Below are 13,777 nucleotides of genomic sequence, written 5' to 3'. Positions count from 1 at the left end.
TACCTGCTGGTGCCTCTCCAGAACTTGTGATGGTAAAATATGATGGACACCAACAGTAAGTGATCACTATTTATGTATAAACCATAATCACTGCCATGCATAGTCATATTCTAATCATACCCAGCAGTAAATTGAAAATTTCAATAAAAATGAGATAGAGGTTGAATACAACATAAAACTCAACCAGCATGCTTTACCAAAATTAAATAAAACCACACTGACCTGATGTGCCTCAATATTGTCAGGGAGTTGGTGTGCAGGACTAGTGAAGCCACCAGCATGACCAGGAGTGTGGCTTGGTGCACTTTCTCCAATCTGACCAGGCTCAGCTCCCTGCCCAAGAGCAGTATCACGCTGCTGATGAAGACATCTTTAATCAGCATAAAGATGACAACAACAACAACAAAATTCACAAACAGCCATTCAGATAATTTTTTATACATATGCATATATATACATCGATTCAAAGATTACACAAGTTCCACATTTTCTGAATCTGCAACATGAACATTCCTCTAACACTGAGTTGTATTATAGACTTCATCCAGTTTATAAAAATGTGCGTAAAATTAATAACAAACACTTGTTTATATGTATGAGATTTCATTATCCTGACTCAAAGAGAAATACCGCCTATTACTTTTTTTTTAGATCCAAATGATCTAAAAGACCACATAAAGCAAAGATGTTGTAAATGGTAGCATGATACACATAGCAGGTGCTAAAGTCAGAATTTGCAGTTATTCCAACATCCCTCCCAACACATCTGGGATACACAGAAACTATTGTGTCATTAACCTACAATATTCTAAGAGTATTTACTGAACATATTTAAAGATGATTTTGTAAATTGAGTACATAAAAATTACAAATATAGTACATTTTCCATGTTTCAAGACATCTGCCCCTATCTTTTGGCTATTTCCTTTAAAATCTTTTAGGGAACCTGCAGTTTCAGTGGGCCATTTTTTCAATGTTTTGTTGCCTTGGCAAGTCTCCCTCTTGTGTAAAAAATCACAAATGCTAAACTAAACATATGAGATTATATACAGAATAAAAAAACAAACTTCTACATCTAATAACCAGATACCTCTTCCAGGGTGATGACTTCTGGTTGTGGAGGTGGTACAGCCGGTGTTGGATGTTCTTCCGTGATTGCTGGTGCTACTGGCGTTTCGGGAGGCTGAGGTGATGTCAACCCTGCATTTGCATCTCGACTTCTTGTCTGCATTACTTGGAGAACCTGCAGTCAATGAGCAATTGATCAGACAATTAAGAACATAAATAAAACAACATAATAAGGAACAGAACTTTCAGTGTTGTAGAGAAACATGATCCAAATATAAAGGTTTTGATATCAAGCTCACCTCATCATCCTCTGGATCTGGTTCTGGTTGCTTTCTCTTGTTCTGTTTGCCTCTGGTTCTTGGACCAGTGGTGGCTTCATGGTCATCACCTTCCCGTACCTGATTCACAAATCATATTGAGCAATTACATCATTGTAACTTACTCATGAAAATTTACTACAAAGTTTGTCTTCACCCATAATATAAAATGAAAACCTGCATAAAATTTGTCCAATAGAAAGAGCTATTTGTTTCTTGAAAATAAACATTTGAGTTATTGCATTTCAAAGATATATATATATATATATATATATATATATATATATATATATATATAGAGAGAGAGAGAGAGAGAGAGAGAGAGAGAGAGAGAGAGAGAGAGAGAGAGAGAGAGAGAGAGAGAGAGATAAACTTACCACTTCCAAACTAATACTTTCAAGTTCTCTATCTCCAGCCATTCCAAAGTCTTCATTAGCAGCTGGTTCAGAAGTGAGGTGGCGTTGGTATATGCGGGCCAGCACTCTGGCATGGATAGGACGTCCTGGAAGAGCAAAGAGCTTCTCCACTCCACCTGTTTCCTTCCAGTGCATGAGGCGCTTGGTTGGGGGAGCCAGGTCTAACGTTGTGACAATATCTGTTGTGTCAGATAACTGGGCTTTCATTTCCTCTCCTGATATGTTTTTCACTTCATCAACAATCAACTTCCTCTTCCTTTTAGTTCTAGGCCATCCAGATTTTATGGCTGAAGCATCCACAGGAGCAAGAGCAAAACTTTCTTCTTCATTTTGCAAGAGAGTCGTCTGTTCATGGCCTGCCAAAGTCTCATCTCCCGTTGCAGCTGGAGCTGCTTCTGCATTATTTTCAGGAACTGCATCCAGCTGGTCACTAGGATCCTGGGCTTCAGGTTTAGGGGATGAGGGCCGTGATCCATCTGCAGAACTGAGAGGTCCAACAGATGGTGGACCTCCAAACCTATCAAGATCACCAACATCATCATCCGAGTCATCATGGCGCTCCTCCTTAGGTTCATCCAAACTTGGTCCATCATCAATGGGAGTATCATCAAACAAACCACCTTCAAAGAGACCCCCAGCTATTATGTCCTGCCCAAGATTACCTCCAAAACCATCATCACGGATAGGAGCCTCATAATCTAAAGCTGACGTGTCAGTACGAGCTCCCGAGAGACGTGAATCTTGCTCCTTTGAGGTACCAGGTTCTTTCTCCTTGTTTAGTGGTGCACTATCACCAAATATGAGGCTAGGATGGTCCAGGTTGTGATCCATGGCTGAGGTGTCTCGCATAATATCTGGTGGTTCCTCAAAGCCCATATCACCAAAGCCATCATCCCCCGGCACCAAAGAAATGTTCCCATAGTCCTCACGCATAGTGATTTCCTCTGCCCGAGATTGATTTAAGGTGAACTGAACCTGAATGTCATCATCATTCAGTTCTGGCATTGCTGTGTCAAAATCATGGAACACCTCTGGCAGGGTAATGGCACTAACTGCTGCCTCTCGGATGTCTTCGGGCAGGTCCACCATGCCTGGTCTAAATGCCATCTTGATCTTGACAAAAGCTTCATTGCAGTCAGCCAATAAATATTTAGCTTTACGTGAGTAGATGCGCACCACACCCAGCAGTAGATGACCAGAGGTTCTCAGGGCCATCTTTACCTGTATTTGGAAAATAAGATAAGTAGAGGAAACACAATTTTTAAATAAAAGTGCACTTGTCTAACAAGATGTCATATCCTAGGAACATATCTGTGGAGCAAATTCAATTTTTTTTTTTTTTTTTACCTGTAACACACAATGTTATGTAGAGCTCTACCTACATACAGCACCTCCACGATCAATCTGCACACTAACTGTATAGCAAATGAGGGCAATCTACATCAAGTGTGGATAACAAGTATCTGCATCAGCACTTTTTTTTTAATAAAAAGATTTTTTTTCCATAATCATAAGATAAGGATACAAAACCATAGTAATTAATTCTGAAAACAAAAATCACAACAATAATATGTATTCAAATAATGCACCTCAGTGCATACAAAAGTAAACCAAAACATGTAGTGGACAATGCAACAGAGTCACTGCTGCTAAACAATGACCAGAGGACATGTCATTAGTGTAATGTGTGAGGACAAAGTACAATACACCTAACTTTTACCCACAAGTAAGTACATGTACTTATAAGGACGAAATTTCCCAAACAATTAGTTTATTCTTCTGAAAGTGTCTAATGGTACATACACTATAAATATTTGGAAAATAATCATGGCCATAACACTTAATGAAAGGCCAATATAATTTTCAGTGAATATTACAAATAGTTATTCAATACTGCACAGCATACCCTGGATAAACTAAAGTAATTAGGAGATGCCTAACAGTTTCACAGAAAATGTTTTTATAAGATGATTGGAAGAGCATTTTACAAACTGACAGGGAGTCAGTTTACAAGGTCATGTGTTTGGTAACATGTGTCTAAAATGGGTGGCTTTTTTTCATATATTCTTTTTATGGTAGATCTTTGGTGGTACATTGCTTAATTAATGTAGTTATTTAAATAATAAGGTAGATAAAAATAAAATATGTGTTGCTGTGTTGGGAAGTGCTGCTATAAGAGAGAGAGAGAGAGAGAGAGAGAGAGAGAGAGAGAGAGAGAGAGAGAGAGAGAGAGAGAGAGAGAGAGAGAGAGAGAGAGAGAGAGAGAGAGAGAGAGAGAGAGAGAGAGAGAGAGAGAGAGAGAGAGAGAGAGAGAGAGAGAGAGAGAGAGAGAGAGAGAGAGAGAGAGATTAACCTTGGTCGCCTGCTGGTCACCCAGCCAGTCTTCCCCATTACGGAGCGAGCTCAGAGCTCATAGACCAATCTTCGGATAGGACTGAGACCACATCAACACACTCCACACACCAGGAAAGTGAAGCCACAACCCCTCGACTTACATTCCGTACCTATTTACTGCTAGGTGAACAGGGGCCACACATTAAGAGGCTTGCCCATTTGCCTCGCCGCTTACCAGGACTCAAACTCGGCCCTCTCAATTGTGAGTCGAGAGAAAGAGAGAGAGAGAGAGAGAGAGAGAGAGAGAGAGAGAGAGAGAGAGAGAGAGAGAGAGAGAGAGAGAGAGAGTGGGGGAGGGGGAGGGAGAAAGTAAGGGAGGGGGGGATGAGGAAGCCAAGTGATCAACACACCAACACACTACACCACATAATCAGCCACACAGAGCTGTGTTCTGTCAACTTAACCCGGACCCACACAAGTGGGCAGTTTACCCAAGGGATACGCACAGTGTCACTGCTATGCTCAGTTGGCTTTCAAACTCATCAGATAAATTCAACATGTAAGTTGATTTATCAAGGGAAGTGGGTTTACCCAAAATTTGACATATCAAGGGTTTACTGTATTAATCAAAAAACCTCCAAACAGTTCATACATTAAGGGTACATGCTCACCTTGGGCTGAAGGATACCATCCACTGACTTTTCAATATTAGTTTCAAACACATGAGCCTTGGTAAGCTTCTTGTCCCAATGAGCTGCCAACCAAATCCGGGCCAGAGGGCCCTTTTTGGCGAGTACAAAATGTGCATAGAACATGGTTCCACCTGAAAAAAAAAAAAATAATAATAATAATAAATAAATAAATAGGTGTAAAAAAAAAAAAAAAAAAAAAAAAAAAAACATTACTAAAATTTAACTTGTTTTAGCAAAAGAGGAACTGACTTTAAGAGAAATAAGGTGAGGGGATCAAATTATCAACCATTCAGAAAACACTTATACTGTTAATATGCACTACTACAGATATGACTCATAACAATACAACATGAGAGTGAAATAACTCTTCCCTTTAACCTAACAAACTTGAGTGACATGGGATTGCAAGTAAAGGGATTTTAGGTAGGAAAAAAAACAAAATATTTCACTAATAATTAAAAACTTCAAATTAGGCAATTGATGGACACTTAAAAGTCTTGTTCATCAATCCGTGGTTAACAAGGAACTCTCACAAACTTCCTTGTTCTTGCAGAATAATAACAAGACCAAGCAATAACATAACACTCCCATTGTCACACATACAGCCTTGACAAGAGTGGCCATCCTTGATACATAATAATAAATAATAATGTAATACAGTGCATGCATATTTAAACTCTTGTCTTGCCCTATCAACAACAAATGCCACTAGTGTCAACCTATGGTCCCTTGCTGCCACAATTGTGTATAACAAGTCTAAATTGTGAGTTCTGTATTTTTCTTGAAGCTTGCAGTGTTACCATGTCTGGCTGATAGCATCCTGATCTAACTAAGTTAATCTAACCAAACCATAACTAACCTAACCTAACAAAACCAGTAAATGAGCTGAAAGCTAATAAATGTCAACTCAGACTGAGGCAGCCAAGGGACCACAGGTCAACTCTATGGCCTACAAACATGGAACCCTAACAAGAATCTGGGGTTTTCAGTTGGAGCGCATAAAATTCAATAAAAGTTACCTTCATAATCTAGCTTAATACAACACAACCTTAACCAATATTATTTTATGCAACATATCTAACTAAACCTAACCCATAATCCTAAGAAGTTCACATTTTAAAACTGATCCTTAACCTTAACCTAACACTCTCATAACTAAGTAATCCTGGTATTATTTTATTCCTGCACTAACAGCAACATGGCTTTTGTTACCCTTCTCGTCATATAGAGCTTTTCATTCCGAGTAATTCTATCTAATCCATATATACCTGTCGCAAATTGTTTATAACGCTGATAAAAATGCTTAAAAACTTACCACTCTTGTGGAGAGCAAGCAATACCAACCTGTGTGATGGATTGACGGGCACTGAGGAACACTGTTATGTGTGTTTGTTTGTGTGTGCATAGTCATAAAATTTGTGCAAGCGTGAAATGAATGGCAATGATTGGTTCTTTTGTTTGGGCATGCAGCCACTGACCAATAAAAATAACACAGAATAAATCTACCCAATCAGAGTGGCTTGTTTAGAGAGGCAGCTCTATCTGAATTCAGTATATGGAAGATGTCTGCCTGAGCAGGGTATCACCTCAATCATATCTATTGTTTCACCAGATTTTATTAAAAAGAAATAAGATAATGCCTTTATATTAATTTCTTAGCATTGCCAGTCAGGTTAGGCTTGCTTTGGTTAGATCCCTTTAATTGTGTTAGATAGTTAATTTCATTCTGAGGAGTTGTATCAGTGGTGCATGTTGCCTCAACTAGGCTACATTAGGTTAGGTTTAGATTTTGGTTCAGGTTTAGGTTTAAGTTAGGTTAGTACAGATGCATACAAATTGGATCAAAATATACCAGAAAAAAAGAACAATCAAACTTTGTTTTACTGCAAATTCGCGTTTCCATAAAAGATAGGGCGGGATGGAGAAAAAAGAAACACATGGATTTGCAATGGAAGTTAAGTGCATATTCATTCGAAACAGGTCAAAATCTACCAGAAAACATCAATTTCATCCAGAAGAGAGCTGTTGGTGTAACTGTAAAAATTTACCGTAATCCCTGTAGACTGGTAGGAGAGAAATCAATACCCATTCTCTAAGTGAACCAATGACAGCACACACAAGACATCCATCCTTTGTGTCATCATGCAAAGGGCATAAAAGTAAGTCATAAAGGTCATTAGGAACTGTCATAATATAGACGTCCCCCCAGCTGTCCTCATTTCCCGGCTCCCCCTTCGCAGCTCTTTCACTCACCTGATGAGACGTGGGGTATCAAAATAAGATAACCAAAACTAACCGGGAGCGCGACGTTTCGTACCCACGACGATTCGTACACAAGTAAAAACAATGTTTCATGCACAAGGAAAACGATGTTTCGTACACAAGAATAACGATGATTCGTACACTCGGAAAACAATTGCTATGTTCAGGTAGTTTACCACTCCTAGTGTTTACTACATGTAATTTCTTATAAGTAATTGTGTAGATGAAATGGTAGTTTACTTGAATGGTTGTATGTTTTAAAGTCTTAAATGGTCGTACGTTTTAAAGTCTTAATGAGAGTTGTTGACTCTTTCAATAATATAGTTATTAATAACAATTTGAATACCAAAGTAATTGCTCTACCAACTGAGTAGGTCTATATATGTTACAGTCATTAACTAAATCCAGACAATATGGATGCGTTCCGCGGGGCCAACAACTGTTCACTGTTAACTAACAGTGACCGGAACGAATTCGTCTGCTGGCCGTTAGCGGCAGCTAACAGGTTTCCTGGTGTAGCACGTAATTACTTGCTGCATAGCTCTTGATGACGCTCAATGTCTTTCTATGAAGTAAATAGCCAATTGCAGCTGACACACTTGTAAAAAGACGGCAGGGTTCCCTCTTCCAAGGTTAGTTTACAAACAAAACAGCTGACAGGGAGGAGCTAACACCTACCCGAGCCGATAGCTGCTCCGAGCTAACTGTTAGCACTTGTCAATTTATAAATCAGCTAAAAATTGCAAACAATTTACAAAATGACTAAAGTTTTGGGAGATTTTCTTAGCATATTGACTGATATGAATCCTGGTATGGGAAAGATCACAAATCTTCAAAGCCAGAGCTCAAACAGCTGAACCATTGCGCCCAAACAACATGAATTTCCTTTATTATTCCTCATAATAGTATAAATCTCTCTCTCTCTCTCTCTCTCTCTCTCTATCTATCTATCTATCTATCTATCTATCTATATATATATATATATATATATATATATATATATATATATATATATATATATATATATATATATATATATATATATATATATATATGTGTGTGTGTGTGTGTGTGTGTGTGTGTGTGTGTGTGTGTGTGTGTGTGTGTGTGTACGAAAGGCACCCTGTTAAAGGTACGAAACGCCGTTCTGCATGTGTACGAAATGTCGTATTTGTGTACGAAACGACGTGGTTACGAAACGACTAACCTAACCCTAACTTTAACCTAACCTAACCACACTATTGGTCAGAAGGGTTGTGAGGAAGCCGTATCAGCGATGCGTGTCACATCAACTAGGTTAAATTAGGTTAAGTTAAAGTTAGAGTTAGATTACGTTAGGTTAAGGTTAGGGTTAGGTTTGTTTTGGTTAATTTTCATTTATACGTCCAGTTAGGTAAGTGACAGAGCGGCGAAGGGGAAACTGGGAAACGAAAGACAGCTGGAGGGACGTCTGTATTAGGCCAATGCCGGTCATTATTGTCAACGATCCATTAGTGGAAGGGATACAATTAACCTGGAGACTCATACTCATACTATAAGTGAACCGATGACAACACACCCCCTTACCCTTGTATTCTGACGTGTAGGAAATTAGCCTGACAGTAAAAATAACAAGACAACTATTCCCAGTATACTACGAATGTAAGAGACACAGTTAACGTGGTGACGTGACCTATACCCAGAGAGTTACCCAATGACAACACACCACTTACCCTTTGTGTTCCGACGTGCAGGGCGTGTGGCTGTGCGCTCCTGAGTACGCCGGACTCAGGTGCTAACGTCCAAGAAGCTGACACTGGCAATCAAGGGCTGTCTGGGGCCCCACGAGTTAATATAAGGTGATTGTTTACATCTGTGCCCTGCCTGCCAGCACCCCGACGCTCCTCCAAGATGGCGCGCAATACATTTTTGGCGCCGCGTTTGAACCTGAGCGGCGTCAGTCCCCCGGGATGACAAAAGAGCATCACGAGTCTTTATTTCTGCAATCATGATCCTACTTTGGGCTTAACTTTTATAGGATCGTTTGGGGTGTTTTGGTTCGTGATTAGGATTGTGGTGTTTATCGCTATTTCCAGAGGGAGGTTTAAATTTGTTGGGGAAATATATTATGGTAAAGCCCATGGCTTCCGCCTTTCTCCCATACGCCAAAATATTTTTCATTGTCAATTTTTCGGCAAATAAGGATACAACTTGTTGCTACTTGCAGATTTACTGCTACAATTTATTACAGTTTAAAGATAGAAGGATATGTAAATGTTAACAAAATAAATTGTAAAAGGATAAGAAATCGAGAAAGTAGAGATGAAGTTTGTACCTACCATAGAGCATATGGATGTGATTAAAAGGGCTAAGAGAAACAAAAGGTCACTTGAAAAAAAAAGATACAAAACAAAAATAATATAGGTGTGAAACAACTGCTGAGAGAGGAAGATGAACTAATTAAAACAAAAGTATGAGGAAGAAGTATATGAATAAAATTAAAGATGTTAATAAGATAAAAAGCTCAATGAAATATGGGCAGAGGAAAGGAATAATTAAATGAATGAGAGAAGTGATGAAGAAACAGCGCAAATGAAAAAAAAAAAGTACGTCGATCTTTTCAATTCATATCTGCCTTATGTACCCACAGCATAATTCATCAATTAAGCTTTGCAAGTCATATTAGTCTAGAGCAGTGGTTCCCAAACTATCTTACCTGACGCCCCCTTCTTGCTTCCAGTAGACCCGCACGCCCCCCCCTCCCACTTCCTCTTTTGCTCATGTGAACTTATTTTATTTTATTGCATTTATTTCTTAGCATTGTTCAGGAAAACAGATCTCTGTTTGTATTAAATTTTAATAATGAAAGCCACTCAAACAAATAATAGTACATTCCAGAGAGACATTTTGATTTTATTATTCTTATAATCTATTAAAACATTTTTTTTAGCAGATGACTTCACGCCCCCCTTGAATTCTCTTTACGCCTCCCTAGGGGGGCGCGCCCCCCAGTTTGGGAACCACTGGTCTAGAGGTTCTCAAACTTTTTAACTCGCCGACTCCCCCAACGAAGTTTCAAAATCTATCAACCCCCACCCATCCATTAATTCGAGGAAAATAATTCCGATAGCAAAATCCGTGTGCAGCAGCAGCAGCAGCAGCAGCAGTAGTAGTAGTAGTAGTAGTGGTAGTAGTAGTAGTAGTACGTAGATTTTTTTTTATATCAATATGATGACGGCCATGGGAAGAAAAAAAAAAAAACTTTACAATATAAAAAAAAAAATATCACTCCGAAAAGAAGAACATGGTGTATCCGAATTCTGGTCAATTTAAAGGTTTCTTGATACTAAATTCTCTCCTGAAATATGTCAAGATATAGGAAAAGCAGTAGAGCTTTGCAGAGACGACCCTCCACGAAGTAACAGATCCCCTCAGGGACGCTACAGAACGCCTGCCTTCTGATTTTTCTAATACGTATAATGCGCGCGCGTGTGTGTGTGTGTGTGTGTGTGTGTGTATATATATATATATATATATATATATATATATATATATATATATATATATATATATATATATATATATATATATAAAATAGTAGTAGTAGTTTTTTTTACATCAATGATGGTGGCCAAGCAGAAAGAAAAAAAAAAAAACCTTACAAAATAAAAATTGCTATCTGCCACTCCGAAAAAGAACATGGTATCCAAAATAATAGCCAATTTAGTTAGTGAAGGTTTCTTGATACTTTTCTCTCTTGAAAGATATAAAGTATATATAGGAAAAGCCATGATACAATAACAAAAAGTTATTGTACCATGGGAAAAGCATTGTGCATAGGTTTTCAGAGACGACCAAGCCATCAAGCAGTTAACAGATCCCGCAGGGACGCCACGTACAGAACGCCTGACTTCTGATCTTTGTGAGATCTCTGATTGGGGCAGAAAAAAATTAGTAGTGCTCAATGCCTCAAAAACTCAATTCCTCCATCCATCAACTGGACACAATTACATTTACTGTTGAATTGATAATGAAATACAGCAAAGGAGGAGGATGAACCTTGCCACCCACCCCCTGGGCAATTAAAGTATCAAAAATAAATAAAGAGACAGGGTACATAACAAGAATACACGTATTTAAATAGATAAATACAGATATTGCACACCTTATTGCATAAACATCCTACAGCCTAGGGGCAAACTGAGGATATTCCCTGAGTATATCCCTGAGTGTGTTTGAGTCTAGGAAATGTTCATTGAGGCTATACAAGTCATATATGTTGGCCTTATGGCCTAAATTTAACAATGAGAGGACTTTTCATAATATAGTGACGCAGAGTGTGTCCCCTTGGTGCAGTACACACCAGGAGAAGCATGACTTCCCAGAAGTATTTGTAGCCTAATGAGGCCTCGAACATATAGTAGACGGCTTGAAGGGACTTCCAGAAGCTCATCTGAACACCCAGGTACTTGTGTGTATGAACTCTAGGGATGGGAACATTATTTACAGTGGGTGGTCGAAAGAAAAATAGAAGTTGGTTGGAGGTAGTCTTACCAGCGCTGCTTAAATTTCTCAAGATTAATTACTGGAAAATAATTATTATGGTTTAAATTCAAGAACTTGCTTATTTTCTTAATCGAACGGTACCAGATTTTCTTCATATTTTTACAAATTATAATCTAGATTATAGAATCTCCAAATGGAAGCTTCAATGGTCCTTTCTACTCTAGCAGTAATATTCACCGTTTCCCTGGTTATTCATTGGCCCCCTTAATTTCGACCTCCTGGATATTCATCGACCCCTAGGATAGTCCGATCCACACCTGAGGGGTCGATATCGACCACTGTATTAGGCCAATACTTTTCATTCTTTCCATCAGTTGTTTGTTTCCTTTCCTTCTTTTCTTCCACTAATATATTAATTCATTCATTTTTTGTCAGTTTTTCCTTTCTCTTCATCTATCAGTTCATTCTATCTTCCTTTTTATTACTATTTATCATTATTATTACTACTATACATTTTCATAGAATATCTGTAACGAATTACTTACGTTAACTACTTTTTATGCAAAAGGGGAGACTGGCCAAGGGCAACAAAAAATGGAAAGAAAAGGCCCACTGGGTTGCCATTTTCCTTAAAAGTCATTAAGAGTTTTCCAAAAAATAGGAACAAATGTCTTGAAACTTTCCTCTTAAAAGAAGTCAAGTCGTAGGGAAGATGGGAATACAGAAACAGGCAGGGAGTTCCAGAGATTACCAGAGAAAGGTATAAATGATTGGGAGTACTGGTTAACTCTTGTATTAGAGAGTTGGACAGAATAGGGGTGAGAGGAAGAAGAAAGCCTTGTGTCTATAACAAGACCGCAGGAGGAAGGGAGGCATTCAGTTAGCAAGATCAGTAGAGCAGTTAGCATGAAAACAGCGACAAAAGATAGCAAGAGATGCAACATTCCGGCGGTGAGTAAGAGGCTGAAGAGTCAATCAGAAGAGGGGATTTGATGAGACGCAAAGCTTTTTATTCCACCCTAACAAAACTGTGTGAGTGGAATTCTCCAAAACATGCATATATACAAGGACGGATAAGGACTTGGATGGGTAAGAAAAACTGGAGAAAATGCCTCAGAACGCCTAACTTCAGAGAAGCTGTTTTCACAAGAGATGAGATGTGAAGTTTCCAGTTTAGATTATGAGTAAAGGGCAGACCGAGGATATTCATGTAGAAGATGGGGACAGCTAAGTGTCATTGAAGAAGAGGGGGGAGTTGTCTGGAAGGTTTTGCCGAGTTGATAGAAGGGGGAATTGAGTCTTTGAAGCATTGAAAACTACTAAATTTTCTCTGCCCCAATCAGAAATCTTAGAGAGATCAGAAGTCAGGTGTTCTGTGGCGTCCCTGTGTAATCTGTTGACTTTCTGAAGGTTTGGTCGTTTCTGAAAAGATGCGGAAAAGTGTAAGGTGGTATCATCAACGTAGGAGTGGATACGGCAAGAAGTTTCTTTAAGAGATCATTAATGAATAACAGAAAGAGAGTGGGTGACAGACCAGAACCCTGAGGAACACCACTATTAATAGATTTAGGAGAAGAACAGTGGACGTCTACCACAGCTGCAATAGAACGATCGGAAAGGAAACATGAGATGAAGTTGCAGCGACAATGATAGAAACCGTAGGAGGGCAGTTTTGAAATAAAAGCTTTATGCCAGACTCTATCAAAAGCTTTTGATATGTTAACGCAACAGCAAAAGTTTCTCTGAAATTTCTAAAAGAAAAGACCAAGACTCAGTAAGGAAAGCCAGAAGATCACCAGTAGAGTGACCTTGATCATATAGAAGACTGTGATGATGTTTAACATGGTGCGCGGCTGAGGTGCACCCTCTCGCCACTACCTTCAAGCTCCGTTCTTGCAGGTAGCATAGAACATCTCCAACACTTATTCCGTTATTCCAAGCTACTCGAGTTTGGCCGCAGGGACACTCTATGTCACATCCGGCCTAGTAGAAAGTGATGTCAAGGACGATGACGAGGGAAGGGCGGCTATTGTCGAGGGCGTTGTGCCAAGCCTTGGAGAAGAGCTAGGAGTATGTCGGGGGGCGGAACGTCTCTTCCTAAACCCGTGCTACCGTGAAGAAATGAGGATAGTATTATTTCAGATGACCTGTCAGCAATTATCCTCTCCAGGATCTTGCTGACAACTGACAGAAGGGAGATGGA

At 39.1% G+C, this 13,777-nt stretch overlaps 1 protein-coding gene across 3 annotated transcripts in view; it reads right to left on the bottom strand.

Moving 5' to 3' along the window:
• LOC123498068 (double-strand-break repair protein rad21 homolog) overlaps window positions 1-8,994 on the bottom strand; it is a 21,526-nt gene extending 12,532 nt beyond the window's left edge. For 2 of the 3 annotated variants that reach the window (XM_045245155.1, XM_045245157.1), the window contains exons 1-6: window positions 8,802-8,994; window positions 4,807-4,958; window positions 1,763-3,022; window positions 1,368-1,466; window positions 1,091-1,243; window positions 223-357 (exon numbers count right to left, since the gene is read on the bottom strand). In XM_045245155.1, coding sequence (XP_045101090.1) covers window positions 223-357; window positions 1,091-1,243; window positions 1,368-1,466; window positions 1,763-3,022; window positions 4,807-4,950 — 1,791 coding nt within the window. In that variant the 5' untranslated portion in view covers window positions 4,951-4,958; window positions 8,802-8,994. The remainder of the gene's footprint in view (window positions 1-222; window positions 358-1,090; window positions 1,244-1,367; window positions 1,467-1,762; window positions 3,023-4,806; window positions 4,959-8,801) is intronic. The other variant, XM_045245156.1, reaches the window with a different exon arrangement.
• Window positions 8,995-13,777: the final 4,783 nt, after the last annotated feature.

Source organism: Portunus trituberculatus, chromosome 47, assembly GCF_017591435.1.
Source record: "Portunus trituberculatus isolate SZX2019 chromosome 47, ASM1759143v1, whole genome shotgun sequence".
Classification (NCBI taxonomy): domain Eukaryota; kingdom Metazoa; phylum Arthropoda; class Malacostraca; order Decapoda; family Portunidae; genus Portunus; species Portunus trituberculatus.
This window is presented reverse-complemented; position numbering and strand designations above follow the sequence as displayed.